We start from the raw sequence: 18,305 nt of genomic DNA, 5'->3' as shown, positions 1-18,305 counted from the left end.
TCTCTCTATACTCACGACTGTGGCTAAGCACAGCTGAAGTGCCATTTATAAATTCACAGATCTGCTGTTGTTGGTAAGATCGCAGATGGTGATGAGGAGGCCTGCAGGAGTGACATAGGAGAGCTGGCTGGGTGGTGTCACAACATCAGCCTCACGCTCAATGTCAGAAAGACAAAGGAATTAATCTTGGACTTCAGGAAGGGGAAGTCAGGAGAACACACCCACACACCAGTCCTCATTGAGTAGTCAGTGATGGGAAGAGTAAGGAGTTTTAAGTTCCTAGGCATCAACATCTTGGGGGATTTATCCTGGGTCCAAAACACTGATGCAATCAGTAGGCCGCCAGTGGCAATTTGTTGTTTGGACTTTAAGGAGACTTGGTATGTCATCAAAGACTAGCAAATTAAGTTTACACTTGCGGTCATTCAGAGTAACACAAACAAAATGCTGGAGGAACACAGCAGGTGTGTTTATGTGGAGAACATTCTGATCGGTTGCATCATAGACATGTATGGAGGCTTTAATGCACAAGAATGGAAGACACTGCAGATAGTTGGAGGCAGAGCGATCTGTATCATAGGCAGAACACTCCCCATCATTGATAACATTTTTAAGAGGTGATGCCCCAAAAAAGTTACATCCATCACTAAGGACTCTCAGTGTCTGGGACATGACCTCTTCTCATTGCTGTCATCAGAGGTGAGGTATATGAACCTGAAGCCCCACGCTCATTGATTCAGGCACAACTTCTTCCCCACAGCTGTCAGATTTGTGAACAGTCTATGAATTCATGAACACTATCTCCTTATTCCTTTTTATTTTGCACTATTTAGTTGTTTGTAATTTATATTAATTTTATGCCTTTGCATTGCACTGCTGCAAAAAATAAATTTCACATTATACATTACAAGTCAGTAATAATAAATATGATTGAGATTCTGTACAGAGCTAGATCTAAATGGAGTTAGTCATATCCCTGTGCACCTTGTGTCTTGTTACATTCAGATGGCAGCTTGCTCTGGCTTGCAATGTTCTGTTGACGATCGCAAGGCAATTGGCTGTGGTGTGTTTTGTAGTGGGTATTCACTGAAGCAAAGATGCGGCAGCGGTGGGATGAGTAGATGTTGAGGATCTCGGATGGAGTGCCAGCATAGCTTGTTGGTAATTGTGCTATTAGTGGGAGTACAGAGATCACCCTTTTGAATCCCGTTGGCATTCTATCCTGAATTAGCTCTGGTTTTGATTTTGTATGTCCATTTTCAGAATCAAATTTAATAGCACTGGCATATCTTGTGAAATCTGTTAACTTTGTGGCAGCAGTACAATGGAATGCATGATAATAGAAAAAGGAAACTGTGAATTACAGTAAGTGTGTGTGTATATATATAAAATGTGTGTGTGTGTTGGCGCATGGCCAAGTGGTTAAGGCGTTCGTCTAGTGATTTGAAGGTCGTTAGTTCGAGCCTTGGCTGAGGCAGCGTGTGTGTCCTTCAGCAAGGCACTTAACCACACATTGCTCTGCGACGACACCGGTGCCAAGCTGTATGGGTCCTAATGCCCTTCCCTTGGATAACATTGGTGACGTGGAGAGGAGAGACTTGCAGCATGGGCAACTGCTGGTCTTCCATACAACCTTGCCCAGGCCTGCGCCCTGGAAACCTTCCAAGGTGCAAATCCATGGTCTATAATCCATGCCTATAAATATATATATATTTAATAGTTAAATTAAATAAGTAGTGCAATAAAGAGGAAATTTAAAAAAACAGTGAATTAGTGTACATGGGTTCAAACGTCTGCATAATGGTGTGCATTACGTCCATTGTAAGCCTGGGCTGTTGTACAAATACTTAGAACATACTTCTTCACTATCTGGGTCCGTCCTTGATATATATAATGATAACCTTATATAGTCAGCAGAACGGCTGATATATTACCAAAATGTAAGCATTTTAAAATTGCTGTGTCTGTCCACCATCGATAAGCAGATCAGGTTTAAATGACTGTAAATGGACTTTGCGAAATATATAGAAACATTTGTTGGATAGAATGGGGTACAGTTGTCAGTGTGCCAGCAAGCTAAGGAAAGATATATCAGTGATTTTCAAAGCACACCAAATAGTCCTGGAATGGATCAAGGTCATTAGAGCTTCTCTGTCAATTGGTGGGAACTTAGCACTGTGATTGATCTGGTACGTGGTCACAGAAAAGCTGATTTTTTTTAATGCGAGGCACTAGATCAGGGGAAATCTCACAATACTTTTTGACATTGATACTGTTTACACTGATTACAAGAGAATTGCACTGCAGAACATGAGCAAGTGAGCAGATGGTTTATTTAAAGAATTTTAAGCGTCTACTGGGCCCTTGCCATGCCGTTGTGGGAGCTCTCATGATTTCTGTGGTGCCTTTGCTCTTTCCTTGGGAAGAAGGCATAAAGTGAAGAGAAATTCTCATCCGATGCATGAATGTTTTTGCCCTCTGCTGCTGATTTGATCTTTGCTAGTCATTACTGTGATCCTTGTATTGCAGGTCGCTATGTCCATATTGAAGGTTCCTTTGGCAACACTAAAAAAGTGGGTACCCTCACCAGTCCTGAGCTCCAGGCTCTGGGAGAGAGCTGCGTGAGGCTTGTGTATCAGATCACAGGCTCAGATCCTGGAAGGCTTAATATGTACTTTCGACCAGAAGGTAACAGCTTTGATTTTCTGCTTTGGACTGCCAAAGAGCCATCTGACAGCTGGAAGATTGCCAGCATAGGCGTGAGGAATATAGCAGAGAAATCTAAGGTAACTCTACCATTTCTAATCACTTAACCACCTTATTACAAAAATATTCATGAATTTCACATGGATCTCAGTTCATCTGATCTGCTTTCTATTACTCATGATTTTGTTACCTCTGATATTCCAATGGATCCCAGGGATTCTCCCTGCTTTTACTCTTCTCAAACATCACCTCATCCGAAGCTCTACCTCAATGTCCTGATTGAAATCCATGAGCTGATGGTGTTTCACAAGGAGTTTGCCTCAGAGATTAGGAAGAAGCTGCATAGTTGGGATGGTGTGTGACTGGAATGCACCTGTTGCCCTTGCTTATGTAGGCAAGGTTTGACAGTAGCACAGGTATAATACTACAGTAGTGACCCCATGATGAAAGGTGAATGTTTAAAGTTTAAACTGTTTACTTGACGATTGGGACAAAGGTTCTGTACTAAACGAAGTAAGGTGCTGATGTGATTAGGAAGCACTTCAATGCAATTAGAATAAAAGTTATTTGCTAGTCTGACAGTCTTTGGGAAGAAGAGTGAGATTAAGGGTTAAAGCAGTAGCACTGAGGAAAGAGGGATAGCTTCATTTTACAGGCTCTGTCATTGTCTGTGTAATTTCCTTCAGCTCTACAGACTTCTGAATTCTCCAGGATTCTCTGATTACAGCCTCTTGTGGATCCCTGAAATTTGTCAATCCACCCCTGGTGGCCATGACTGCCATCGTTGTAAGTTCTGGGACTCCCTGTCTAACCCCTTTGCCTCCCTGTTTCCCGTTCCTCCATTTAACATACCTTAAAACCCAATGTTTTAGCCAAGTATTCTAATCATCTATTCAGATAAGTTCCTTTGCAAATTGACACTTATGAGGCCCCAAGCAAATACAAGGAAGAAATTCTCACCTTCCACACACAGTATTGAATTCTCCTTTACATAGCTCACTTTTTCTTTCTGTCAGTTCAGGAAGGGCCACTTCTCCCTGGCATCATGTTAGCTCAGTTTACCTTATTCTATTCATGCAGTTTAGCTTGCTGGACGTGTCCCACAATTTGCCAGTAACTGCCGCATTAATCCACTTGGTCTCATCCTATCAGAGATGTTCCCTTTGTTCCAACCATCCCTCCCTCACCTTCTCCCAATTAATTATTTTTTTTCCCTTTTCCAGTTCTTATTAGGGATGCCAGATTCAAAACATTAACCATTTTACGGGTATCGTCTGACCTGTAGAGTATTTACTGTTGTGTTGCTGTTTACTCTTTAATATTACTCCTGCAAAGCATTTTGGAAAACTTTGGCTATGTAAAAAGTGTCGTGTATTTGCATGTACTGTTGAGATCATAAACAGGAACAAACTTGAACACTGGTGCAACATATTACATGCCAATCTAACTGTCGGTTAGTGGGACTGAAACTTTGAGAAAGGGATTTCCAGAGGCTGGAAAGTGGTGGAAATTTGATGGGTGGCCGGCAATAGTTGACCCACTGTGAAAGGAGCATTTTGGAAGAGAAAGGATGAGTACAATAATTCCAATGAATTTTGGGATTTCAGTATCACCTTTCACTTCCTTTTCATGAGTTCCAGCTTGCTGTCCAGCCAATGGAGTGCAGTCACTCCAATGACATAGCAGCCAATTTTTCACTCAGCAGGCTCCCACAAACATTGACATGGTAACAATGATATCATTTGTCTTTAGTATGTTATTTGGGTGATAGGTATTGGCCCTCAGACACTGGGGCAGAGCATGTCCCTCTACTCTTCTTCAAAATGGTGATATGGGAGCTTAGAGGACATTGGCCTAACCAGTTATCTGAAATATTGCACCGGTGACACTGTTACATTTTTCAGTCCCTGTACTGGGACTTAAACCCACAGACCTTAGATCTGAGAGGCACAAAGCTACAGCTGGGAGTTTTGGTATAAGTCTGCCTAAGATGAGTAACATCAACTGCGGTATTTGACCATAAGACCATAAAACCAAAAGATATAGGAGCAGAAGTAGGCCAGTTGGCCCATCAAGTCTGTTCTGCCGTTCAATCGTGGGCTGACCCAATTTTTCCAGTCATCCCCACTCCCTTGCCTTCTACCCATACCCTTTGATGCCCTGGCTAATCAAGAACCTATCTATCTCTGCCTTAAATACACCCAATGACTTGGCCTCCACAGCCACTTGTGGTAACAAATTCCACAGATTTACCACCCTCTGACTTAAATAATTTCTCCGCACCTCTGTTCTAAATGGATGTCCTTCAATCCTGAAGCCATACCCTCTTGTTCTAGACTCCCCATACCATGGGAAATAACTTTTCCATATCTAATCTGTTCAGGCCTTTTAACATTCGGAATGTTTCTGTGAGATCCCCCCTCATTCTCCTGAACTCCAGGGAATACAGCCCAAGAGCTGCCAGACGTTCCTCATACAGTAACCCTTTCATTCCTGGATCATACTTGAGAATCTTCTCTGAACCCTCTCCAATGTCAGTATATCTTTTCTAAAATAAGGAGGCCAAAACTGCACACAATACTCCAAGTGTGGTCTCATGAGTGCCACGCTCTGTTTTCTGCCGATCAGCCAATGTTCCACACGTGTTAGTAACTTCCCTGTAATTCCATGAACTCTTATCTTGCTAAGCAGCCTCATGTGTGACACCTTGTCAAAGGCCGTCTGAAAATCCAAGTGCACCACATCTACTGGATCTACTTTGTCTACCCTGCTTGTAATTACCTCAAAAAATTGCAGTAGGTTAGACAGGCAGGATTTTCCTTTCAGGAAACCATGCTGGCTTTGGCCTAACTTGTCATGTACCTCCAGGTACTCTGTAATCTCATCCCTAGCAATCGATTTCAACAACTTCGCCTCTGTGTCTCTCTCAAAACAATATCTCCAGCATCATTTTCTATTCGTCCTATATCAACCCTCAACTCTTTTACCCTTTGTATACTTAAAAAAGCTTTTAGTATCTTCTTTGATATTAGTCGCCAGCTTCCTTTCATAATTCATCTTTTCCTTCCCAATGACATTCTTAGTTTCCTTCTGCAAGTTTTTAAAAGCCTCCCAACCCTCTATCTTCCCACTAGCTTTGGCTTCCTTGTATGCCCTCTCTTTAGCTGTTACTTTGGCTCTGATTTCACTTGTCAGCCATGGAATTGTCCTTCTTCCATTCAAAAATTTCTTCTTATTTGGAATGTATCTGTCTTCCACTTCCTTCATTTTTTGCAGAAACTCCAGTCATTGCTGCTCTGCTGCTCTTCCTGCTAGTGTCCCTTTCCAGTCAACCTTGGCCAGTTCCTTTCTCATGCCATTGTAAGTTCCGTTATTCAACTGAAATACCAACACATTGGAATTTAGTTTCTCCTTCTCAAATTTTAAAGTGAATGCTGTCATATTGTTTGAATTTCCAGCATCTGCAGAATTCCTGTTGTTTGCTGTCATATTGTGATCACTGTTCCCTAAGTGTTCCTTAACCTTAAGCTCTCTTATCACCTCTGGATCATTGCATAACACCCAATCCAGCACAGCCGATCCCTAATGGACTCAACAAGCTTTTCTAAAAAGCCATCCCTTAGATATTCTACAAATTCTCTCTCTTGAGGTCCAGTACTGACCTGGTTTTCCGAATCCACTTTCAAGCTAAAATCCCCAATGATTATCATGATATTGCCCTTCTGACACACCTTTCCTATCTCCTGCTGTAATTTGTAATCCACATCCCGATTGCTGTTTGGAGGCCTGTATACAACTGCCATTAGGGTCCTTTTACCATTTCTGAACTCAACCCAAAGAGACTCTACACCTTCTAATCCTATGTCATCCCTTTCTATTGATTTAATATTATTTCTTACACAGGGCCACACCACCCCCTCTGCCCACTAACCTGTCTTTCTGATACGCCATATATCTTTGGACGTTCAGCTCCCAATGGCAGCCATCCTTTAGCCAAGTTTCAGAGATGGCCACAATGTCATACTTGCCAATCTGTAGCTGAATTTCAAGAGCATCCATTTTATTTCTTATGCTGCATTCATTCAAATACAACACTTTCAGTCCAGTATCTGTTGCTTTCTATTTTAACTGCACCACGCCTCTATTGCCCTGTAACTTATCCCACTGGCTGTGATTATGCCTCATCTCCTGTCTGTCCTTTCTATCATCTATGATCTGCAGGCATTTAAAAAAATTTATTGTTAGTTATTGAAGATTTCCAACAAGACCTTTCCAGCAGCAACTTGGAGCCAATTCATGTGATATGGAAAAGTACATTCTGTGGCAGGTCTTCCCAGTTGGAGGCACTTTAATGAAACATTTTAATGGTAAGTTTTGCACAAAATAGAACTAAACTGCTACTTTCGTATCCAGAAAAGAAAAAAAAAATCACCACAAAGAATTTAAATGATATTAACTACTTCTTGCCTCATCGCAAATCCATATGGAATCCATAGTCTGATTAGGAACCACCTGGCCACCCGGTAAATTAGTCGACACAATAGAAATAGGTCATTTGTATTATTCTGAATTTCATCTATAGTTTCCTTTTTATTGCTGATATTTTAGTTGCAAAATATAATTCAGCATTCAAAGAACATGACTTATGCACTCTGTGAATTCTATGCCAGGCGCCCTGTTGCATATTCTGCTGTGGTTACTTAAAAATGCTGGAGCTTCTCTGACCCTCTGTTGTAGGCTATTTTGAGCTTTTCCTGCTCCAGATCCAAGATCACATGGAAACGTTGAATGCTGTTCTATGTAAGGAGGATATCTAGCCAGCATGCCTGTAATAGGTCTATAGGCCAGCTATCTAGTTCAAGCATGCTCCCCATTTCCCCTTCTTTCCCTATAGCCTTTAAATGTATCTACTTGCCATGGTCCTATCCACTTTGAATATTCCTATTTAATCTAATTACACACCATTTTCGACAGTGTTTGACAAATCACAACTCAGAACATATAATAAATTACCCATCTCTGCTTCTTCCATCTATGAATTGCAATTAAAAATCCTACTGTCTAAATAAAACCAAAATGCTTTCTCCTTCATTACTTTATCAAAAGTCTTCATGGTTTTGAGCACTTCAATTAAGTTTCTTCTTAGTCTTCTTCACACTATTTAACTGAAGCCCCACATGACTGGAACCATTCCAATAAAAGAGAAGCAAAAACAAAAACACAGAGAAAGGAAAATTGAAGTATGAACAGAAGATTCTAGAAACACATGGCAGATTAGGCAATGCCATTGGAGAGAGAAACAGTTGGTTTTTCCCTTCACCAAGCTCTCAGCAGAACCACTGACACTGATGCTCCCACTTGGAATCCTCTATCTTTGAATGAAATAGTCATCCATTCCTGGCCTTTTGGCCTAACAAGCACCCAGTTACACTCATTTTATGGTAATCCTGGAACTCCCTCTTTGACAGCATTGTGTGTAGACCCACCCCTCCAGGACCTCAGTGATTCAAGAAGACAGCTCACCACTGCCTTCTAAGGGCACCTAGGATGGGCAGTTCTAACAGGCTGGGCCAGTGAAGCCCATATCCCTTGAATGATTGTACTGTATAAATGAAAATTCCATTTTATTCTCCCCACATTCCTTTCAATATCCCCCTCCCAGATTCTAGCATTCACTTGCGATAGGGGCAATTTACAATTAACATAACCGTCTACATTTCTCTCCTCCGAGAGAACTAGAACCTTGTCATAGGGTTTGGAGGCTTGTGTGCCTCAATGACCCAGAGAGCTATGTGGCTGGAGTCAGCGCTTTGTGCTTTGGCTCTTGGTAGGGTCACCCATGCCAAACAGGTCAAAGGGCAGAGGCCAGATTAAGAGTGGTCTACTGGTCCTCCAGGTTTGGGGGTTCAGCTCAGGGCTAACAACCCTGACTGATAAAACAAAAATTGTTATGGAAACAGCAATGAAGAATCCTTATACATCTGAGTGTGATGGTACTTCGGAGTCTCCAGCTGGGACTTGCATGACTGACAGTAGTGAAAACTGAGAGGAAGCTTCTGACATGATGAAGAAAGCCCTGAATACCACCAGAGATGGAGGACCTTCATTGCTGCCCTAAACACCAAGCAGTGCAACGGGGAGAAAGTAAGACTGCACTTCACTGAGATGTAGAAGGAAACCAGAACACCCAGAGGAAACCCACCAAGTCATGGGGAGAATGTGCAAACTCCACACAGTTATTAACCTTCAATCATTAAGCTCTTCAACCAGGGTGGATAACTTCATTCACCTCAGCTCAGAATTGATTCCACGACCTACAGGCTCACTTTCAAGAATGCTAAAGCTCATGTTCTCAGTGTTGTTTGTCTGTCTGTCTGTTTGATATTCGCACAGATTGTCTTCTTTTGCATATTGGTTGTTTGTCAGTCTTTGTGTGTAACTCTTCATTGATTATATTGTATGTCTTTGTTCTACTGTGAATGCCTGCCAGAAAATGAATCTCAAGGTAGTATATGGTGACATACGTGTATTTTGATAATAAATTTATTTTGAACTTTGAACATATATGCACCCGAAGTCAGGGTGTGGCATCTCTACGAGCTATACCCCAGGGCTGCCTAGTCTGCCTCCATCTCACTCGCAGGCAATGCAGTCCAGATCACACCAGGTCACTGTGCAGAATCAATTTTTCTCGTGTTCTTTTATCAATCACCTTAATTGTATGCCACTGGAAGCCACTTCTATTAAACCTTCTCTTCAGTTTCTCCATCTTTGAATAATACCTCCAGCTGCTTCTGTGAGTATCTCCACAGAATGAGTTGTATGAACATACAGCACAGAGCAGGTCCTTTGGCGCAATGGGTCCATGCCAATCATTGATTACCTATTAATGAAAATCTAACACTGTACTCACTGTTTGCTCACCCCATGCTCCTATCAATTTCCCCCAGATTCACCACTCTCTATAGACTAAGAACAGCCATTTAACCTATTAACCCACATGCCTTTAGGATATAGGAGAAAACTGGAACACCCAAAGGAAACCCAGATGGTCACAGGGAGAATGTGCACACAGATAACACCTGAGGTCGGGATCGAACTTCGGTCTCTTGCACTCTGAGGCAGTGGGTTAATTAGCTACACCACTGTGCTGCCTATGAAAGCCTCAGCCATGGTATTTACCTAATAAAGTTTCACTGCCCCCATCATCTTCCTGCCCTAAGGCCCAGCCTTGCAATATTGATAAGGTCAGTGGCCTTAATTAACTCCAGTGGAAACAGAACAGAATAGAGGTTAATATTTCCAATCTCTCCCTTTTAATTTTGTATTCGACCTTTACAGATCATTCTTGAAGGTATTGTCAATCCAGACCCAAAGGCCAGTATTGCAGTTTTTGAGATCAATATCACTCCTGGGTATTGTATTGGTGAGTATCTGGTTATTATGTACAGGCACTACAATATTGTAAACTGTGGAATATGTGGAGTCATTGTTGAATGTGGTCATCCAATATCTTAAGTCCATGAACTGCACACACCCCACTGCAGCAGTACCTCCCCTGGGTTCTCCACTGTTAGATTGTTAGATTACTGGTCTAACAGAGAGCTCTGGATAAGCCAAAGATAGTCTTCTGTCTCCAGCACAGGCCCCATTCTGCAGATACTGATATATATATATCCCTCTCCCCCCCACACACCCCAACCCTCTTCCCCAACCACCCCTCTCTCCCCTTTTTTCTTCCCCCCATTGTTAGAAACAGTTTGTACTTTAGTGTCGTTAATAAGATTGCTATTTGCACCTCTTGAAATCTTACAGTCATTAATATAATATATTGTGTTTTTTTTGAGCCTGTTTCCATTGCTATATCTTGCCAAAAAAAACAAGCTAGTCCACAGATGCTGGAAATCCAAGGCAACACACACAAAATCCTGGAGGAACTCATCAGGTCAGGCGGCATCTATGGAAATGAATAAACAGTTGACATTTCAGATTGAGACCCTTCTTCAGGACTGAGAAGGAAGGAGGAAGATACTAGAATAAAAAGGTGGGGGGAGGTGAAAGAGGCTAGCTGTAAGGTGATAGATGAAGCCACCCGCCTATCTCTTCCCGCCCCCCTCCCCCCCCCAGGTTCCCTCCTCTTTCCTTTTCTCCTATGGTCCACTCTCCTCTTCTATCAGACTTCTGCTTCTCCAGCCCTTGACCTTTCCCACCCTCCTGGGTTCTCCTATCACCTAGCCTAGCCTCCTTCCCCTGCCCCCACCTTTTTATTCTGGTATTTTTTCCCTTCTGTGTCAGTCCCTAAGAAGGGTCTCAGCCCAAATCGTCAATTAATTTCCATCGATGCAGCCTGACCTGCTGAGTTCCTCCAGCACTTTGTGTGTGTTGCTTTGGAAACTGGCTCTTTGTTTCACTGTATTGACCATTGAGCTCCCATTCACAGTATCTTACAGTAATTGCAATTTCTATTCTCCCTACATTTCCATCATGGATTCTACCGCTCACCTACACATGGGAGAATTTACAGTGGCCAATTAACCTACTGACCCACACATCTTTGGAATGTGGGAGGAAGCTGAGGTATCCAAAAGGAATCTATGCACTCAGAGGGCATATGGAATCAATACAAACACAGCGCTCAAGGTCAGAATGGAACCTGGGGTGCTGGAGATATGAAGCCTTGTATCTGTTACCCATGCCACTGTGCTGCCCAAACCCCACCCACCCCATGACATTGTCCAGCTGTGCCCCTACCTCCACTCCCCAGGAATTCCCAATCATAGTGTTTACTTTAGGACTATTTCAGAACATTCCTCAACAGCCTCTCTTTTCAGGCCCCCTTGATCTGAGCTCACTCCCCTTACTGCTCATGCCCTGTCTCATGTAATCTATAGTTTGTCTATCAGTTCTGGGCTGGGTAGTGGATAAGCAAGCCCTCTAGATTACAATTCATCCTTCAAGGTCTTCTCCCTATCAAAGTAATTCACTCCAACATCTTGTGTACTTCCCAAATTCTGGGCATTCCCGAATTTATTGTTCTAGTCATAAAACTCTTCAGGATCTTTGCATTCCTTCAAATCCAGCTTCCACAGTATCCCTGTTTTCCATCTCTCTTGCCTGGGCCACAAAAGCTGGAATCCCTTCCTGAACAATGTTTTGGGTCTGGGCCCAAAACATCAACTGTTTATTCCCCTCTACGGATGTTGCCTGACTTAATGAGTTCCTCCAGCATTTTGTATGCGTTGTTCAAAATTTCCAGCATCTGCAGAATGCAGATGTTTATGCTCTCCTGAAGCTTCTTGTTCTCGCTTTTATTGTCCTCCTTAAAACAGGATTTCAAAGAGCTTTTGGTCACCTCACCTAATGTTGTTCAATTTACTGTGCTAAAAAATTTCATCCAGTTACAACTCCTGTGATGTACCCTGGAAGGATTTACTGTAGTTAGAGTTCCAGCAGTTATTGTGGATTGGATTGTTATTCTAAGCATTGAACTTTATAAGAGTATCCAATCTCTTTTTTACCATTGTAGAGTGCACCTTTGAAGAAAATCATCTCTGTGGCTATAACAACAGATGGAACCCAAATCTGAACTGGCTAGTTGGCGGAGGATCGGTTCGAGATTCACCATTGCACCTGCCCACTGATCACACGTTGGACAATGAGCAAGGTATGTTTCCCTTAACCCAGACATCCTAGATGAATTCATAAAGAAATACCCATTTTAATAGTGAAGCATGCTAATGAAATACAAACGTAGAATGGAACTTATAACACTGAAGGACACTATTTGGCCTTGATTCATAACATCACGGCATTGGATCCTTTCAGTCAGGAGATCTCTACTGTTTCGCCAAATTTGTTTCTCACTACTGAATCAGAGAGGTCATCTGAGCACTGTACGGGAAGAGGAATGGTGCCATGTACTTCGATATCAGTCAGGAGGAGGTGGTAATTTGGAATGGCACTGAGATTTGCCTGCATTGTTGGCTCCCCAAGAGCATTGGCACCCATTGATTGTCCATTAGGGATCCCTGAATAACCTGGGGCTTCATGTGAACAGAAAAGGGATTCCATCCGTTTGATGTGTTGATGGTTGTGAATGAGGAGAATTTTACAATGGAGAGTGCAGCATTTCTGGGAAGCACATATGATGCCTTCCACCTCTTGTGTCTGCATTCAGTTGCTATGATTGGAAGGCTACTTTTACCTCACAGGGTCCTCCAATCATAGCAACTGAATGCAGACATATTGAGTATGTGCAAGTTCCTGGACAGGATTGGAAAATGCTCTGGGTCTCTTGAATGTGAAATTCCCTTCACTGAATCAGTGCAATCTTCCCTGTGGTACATACTAACCAGATGCAGAGCCTTCTTTTTAGTCTGCTCCATGTTGCACAATCTTGCACATCTCAGACTGGAAGAAAGGGGACAAGTGGTCTGAGCTTACTGGACATGAGGCAGAGCTTGAAGAACACCAGGAGCAAGAGGACCAGCAAAAGAAGAGTATTCAGGGGATATGTCTGCTCAACACCCACAACTTCATCTCCTAGCATGAGATGAAGAGGCATTGATCGAGAGACACTTCTATAAAGGAGCTTGTGAAAGCTTAACATCACCCCCCCCCCAATGCAACGGAGTAACTATCTCCAGCTCATAATCAACATAATACAGCTGTAATCAGGCAGGGGGCAGATCACGGGTAAGAATTCCCCACATACTTGCTCTCATAATCATGAATAAAATAATCATTGCTCTAACAGCTTAAATGGCTAGTTATAACAAAACCCTGTCTTTTGAACTTGTAAAGAACTGAGACATCCATTCAGCCTGCATATAGTGAGGATTGCTAATCTGCTGGTGTCATATTAGCAAGTGAATTGTCTTGTTACAACGTTTGGAGATTTTGATATCTGCTTTCCTGGCGCTCCCTTGTGTGGGGATTCTGACAGATGGAGGAGATGTCTGTAGACTCCTTTGGCCAGTCTCTCCTTATGGGGGTTCTGACAGGCGTAATGTCCCCCTCCCCATGCACCCAATCTTCTTCCTACCATTATTTCATTGGCCAGGACTTCCAGTCTATTTAAGTTAACTTGGGGAGACCATTTCTCCTCCTCCTCCTCCTTCAAAGATAGGTATTTTGGTTGTTGCTGCCATGGGAACTGCCTCCTTGAGCTGATGCCCTTCTCTTCTGGCGGTGAAGTGCAGTATTGAGACCCCTGCTGGACAGAGTGAGCTCCTGCCAGGAGTTGGGCAGGTCACATTCTGAGGCTTCTTTCAGAATCAGGTTTATTGTCACTGATAGGACTTGTGATACGGGGCTTTATATAAGTTTAAAACCTCATGACATTTTATGGGGAGAGAAACCACGGTTTAATTTTTCTTTGGGACAGAGTTATAACATGGAAATGGCTCCTTTGGTCCAGCTTGTCAATGCCCACCAAGATGGCTAAAGCTAGAGCCATTTGTCCGTATTTGGCTCTGTCTGAAATCTTTCCTATCCATTTCCCTGTCCAAATCTATTTGAAATATTGTTATTGTAACTGACCCAATCGCTTTCTCAATCAGCTTATTCCAAGTAACTTCCACCTTCTGCGCGAAGTTGTCTCTCAGATCCCTTTTAAATCTTTCCTACTCACCGTAAACTTAAGCCCTCTAGTTTTTGATTCCCTTTCTGTGGGGGGAAAAGACTGCATATTCACTCTGTCTAAGGCCCAGTGGCATCTCAGAAGCATGTTCAGCATCTTAAAGGGATAGGTAGGGAGTAAACGTTTCCTCTGGCTTAACTAGGCAAAACGGATTTAAGAAAATGTCCTGTCAGCGGATGAGATGAGAATTTTAATGCACGTTGAGTTGCTGCAAACAGGACTGCTCTGCTTGAAAGGACCATGAAAGTAGGCCGGGTATACAAACAGGGAAGCTTACAGAGTACAAGGAAAGAACATGGAAATGGGACAACTTGTGAGTTCATTGAAATAGTAGCATACCATTGCAGGCACGTTTGCTCTTTTTTGCTATATTTTACCCTGTGATCAGTAGTGCTAATATCTTAGAGGATAACTATATCCTTTGATTTAGTCATGCTGTTTAAAGCTTTAGAGAGGCAAAGAAAGCAGGCAAACATCGGATTATACTATTTTTGTTTTGATTTATGGCAAGATATTAATAGCAAGATGCAAATTTGCACAGATTCTAAACTTAACTGTCATAACCTAAGAGAGCAACAGAGGAAATAGGAGCAAGTGTAAACCATCTAGCCCCTTGTGTCTGTTCCTTTCAAAAAGATCATGCACCAGTTTTCTGCACTAACCACACATCCATTGATCCCCTTAATATCTAAAAATGAAATATACTTATTGACAGCTTTCAAAGCTAAGGGTGGAGGGTTCCAAGATCTACTGAAGAAACGTCTTCTCATTTCTTTCCTGACTGTGATCCCAGCTTCCAAGTATCCTAGGAAGGACAAACAGTAACTCTCTTTACCCCACCAAACCTGTAAGAATTTTAGTTTATTTCAGTGAGATCACCTGATCTTCTGAACTCAAGGAAGAATCTCTCCAGTCAGCTTAATCCCCCACATAACAAACACTGAAGTGAGTCAAGGAACAAATGGTAGATTTGCATACACAGGGAAAACACTGACACGTGCTTATGAAAGCTTGGATAGCGGTTAGTATAGAAATAATACTGCACCCAAGGCTGTTCACAGAAGTAGTGAACTTCTTAAATAGTCCAGTCAAAGCAACTCTTTGGCGACTGATCCACCACATCCTGCTTTGTTTCGAATGGAATGCGCATTTCTGGTGCCTGCAAGATAAGAACTATTTCATGACTATTAAACTTTATTGACTTACAATGTAACTCATGACATATGACTTTGCTCTGCAAGTTGTCAGAGAGAGAGCTGTGGTTTATTACTGCCTCCCCCCACCACCCCCAATACAGCTGCCAGGGATTCAAGGGTGTGTTTATGCTGTTATAATGTAAACTCAGCCTGTAACGGCCAATATAGCATGAGTCTCACTTGACGAGGGAGCCTTGTTCCATCTGATTTAATTGTCTGTCCCGGCTTTCACAACCGAACATACATGCAGACACTAATTATTCTAGCCAGAGTGGAGCTGATGGTTATTACTCCACATCCACATTTGTGTAAGTGACTCAGATTGATTTTGCACACCTCATTTGTATTTTATTAACCTCCACTGGCATAATCTTTTTAATGAAAAGGTGTAGGTGTAGCTTCAGCTATGGCCAAGATCCTTTTTAAAAAAAAATAGACTGCATGTTGTTTGCTGTGAGCCCCATCTACTCACCACCACTCCAGCCAGTCCCCACCTGCCTTCCTCTCCAGTCTCCAGCTCAATAGCTGCTTCTGTGAGACACTTTGTAGCGTAACACAAACGTCTTTTAGCATCGTTTATACTGGACTGAACTTGTAATTGCATCAATTGCAAGGTGTGTACTTAAAGGGCATTTATTCCTAGTGTTCATGATACAATTTGTAACTAATATTGGGATTAATTTGGGATTTTCATCGTGCTGCATATTATGGTTGTGGAAATTCTGGAGCAGCTGATAAAACTCTGTGCCCCCTATGCATCACGTATTCCACATAACACATGCACTAGGGTGTCATCGTCATGAGCCTTCTCAGCATACCCTCTTTTCATCTAATTACTGCATCAATAAACGATATTTTTCATCCACAATTGCAATCCGATCTGGAGAGCTTAATAAAGAGGCAGAGATCCCATCTACATCACACTATTAAAGGCTGGAGGAAGTTGTCCCATCTGGTATAGCTTTCTACAAGGCGATATGAGGATGAATTTTTATTCTGCTCACAGAGTTACATTAAATCTACAGAACAGAAAGTTGCAATTTAGTTTACAGGTCCAAACTTGTGTTTATGCATCACTCATACTAGATTGTTCCCACCCAAACACCAACTTCATGATCACAGCCGTTCTACAGCACCTGCCCAGGTATACAACTATTAATACAGATGAACCACCAAATGGAAACCACTCAAGTTACATCATCAATCAATAATCTAAAACTGAACCCCATATTACTCTGTAAATAGGCTCGAAAGAGTTTTGTTTTGGTTTAAACTTTGCTCTAAAATTTAAAAAAAATCTGGAACGATGAATTGGTAGAGATTGTTGAGATGACAACAGAATGTGATAGGATGGATTTAGAGGTGTGACTTTTAGTCAAAATTTGGGGCTACCTAGAAGTCTAGTAGGGAACTCGGGGAAATTTTCTTCATCTGGACTAGGGGTTCCTAATCTTTTTTACGCCACGGACCCCTACCATTAACTGAGGGGCCATGGACCTATGTCAGGAACCCCTGATCTAGAGTGCGGTGGCAAAATTGAACTCACTCCTTTTGAGAATGATTGAGGGGTGATATGGATTAGAAGAAACTGGATAAAGGTACAAAGGAGATGGGAGTCAGACAGCTTTGAAACAGGTCTCTCAGCATACCGAGTGAACAAGCACTCCTGATGCTACACCCACCTTTTATTCTTCTCAACACCCCCCCCCCTTGGATTTTACCGCTCACCTATAGAATGGGGGCTATTTGCAGTGACTAATAACCTACTAACCTGTAGATCTTTGGTATGTGGAAGGAGCCTGGAGGAAACTGACATGGTTACAGGGAGGACATATCAGGTGCCACACAGCCAGTATCAGCGGGTAGGACGGAGCACACGTCACTGGTGCTGTAAGGCCGTAACTGCCCTGGTGCTGGAATGCACGGATATGCTGATTGTCAGGGCAAGATGAAGAGGGGTGGGAGAAGGTCCCTGTGGGGTTTAAAGCTGGTCAGTTGGGCTGACTAAATGTCTCAGTGGATTTATTGGCAACTAACATATTTATTTCCTCTACTTCTGATCTCCTGCAGAAGTGGAAACATCTGAATGCCAATCATACTGAACCTCTCCCTACTTTTAACACCATCAAGCTTCTCTTGAGTAAAGAATTGTCACAACTGATCACAGATGCTGAATGCATGCAAAATTATTGGCCATTATTTGTACTGGATTCTGCACGTCCATCTGGGAGGCAAGTGGAAACATGTTGCGCACTGGTGATCTGATGCAAATCTCCACCCATTCACTAATACTACAAAGAGACAAATTGGATGATATCATTAATTCATCCAGTTCTAAAATTGAGAATGTGTAGGAGTAGCTTACATTCCCAGTGATCCTTTACAAAGAAATGATACCTTACCATCAAAGGACAGCGGGATTTCTGTTTATGTGAAAGCATGATTCTTTACCTTGGCCCAGGTCATACAGCCCAGTTGGTATCTGCTGATGTTTATGCATCCTCTTATCCTTCTTCATCCCACTCCATCACATATCCTTCCATTCCTTTCCCCTGCATTTATTTATCCAACTTTCCTCTGAAAGCATCTCCGCTATTTGTCTCCCGGTTAGGAGTTTTCACTCTTTAGTACAGATATTTGTCCTGAACGCCCTGTCGGATTTATTAGTGACTATCCCCACAATTTTAAAACTTTTCTCAGTCAAATTTTCTCACAGTTGTAACATCTCAGATATTACTGTATCTTTATAGAGGGTGAACTTG

General features: G+C 42.3%; 1 protein-coding gene across 2 annotated transcripts in view; it reads left to right on the top strand.

Moving 5' to 3' along the window:
* Window positions 1-18,305, top strand: part of mamdc2a (MAM domain containing 2a) — a 113,828-nt gene that overhangs the window by 28,567 nt on the left and 66,956 nt on the right. For both annotated transcript variants that reach the window (XM_063049040.1, XM_063049041.1), the window contains exons 3-5: window positions 2,530-2,786; window positions 10,048-10,132; window positions 12,233-12,370. In XM_063049040.1, the coding sequence (XP_062905110.1) occupies window positions 2,530-2,786; window positions 10,048-10,132; window positions 12,233-12,370 (480 nt within the window). The remainder of the gene's footprint in view (window positions 1-2,529; window positions 2,787-10,047; window positions 10,133-12,232; window positions 12,371-18,305) is intronic.

The sequence above is a fragment of the Mobula hypostoma genome, chromosome 5 (genome assembly GCF_963921235.1).
Source record: "Mobula hypostoma chromosome 5, sMobHyp1.1, whole genome shotgun sequence".
NCBI classification, from domain to species: domain Eukaryota; kingdom Metazoa; phylum Chordata; class Chondrichthyes; order Myliobatiformes; family Myliobatidae; genus Mobula; species Mobula hypostoma.
The sequence above is the reverse complement of the archived record's forward strand: the minus strand, read 5'-3'. Positions and strand labels throughout refer to the sequence as shown.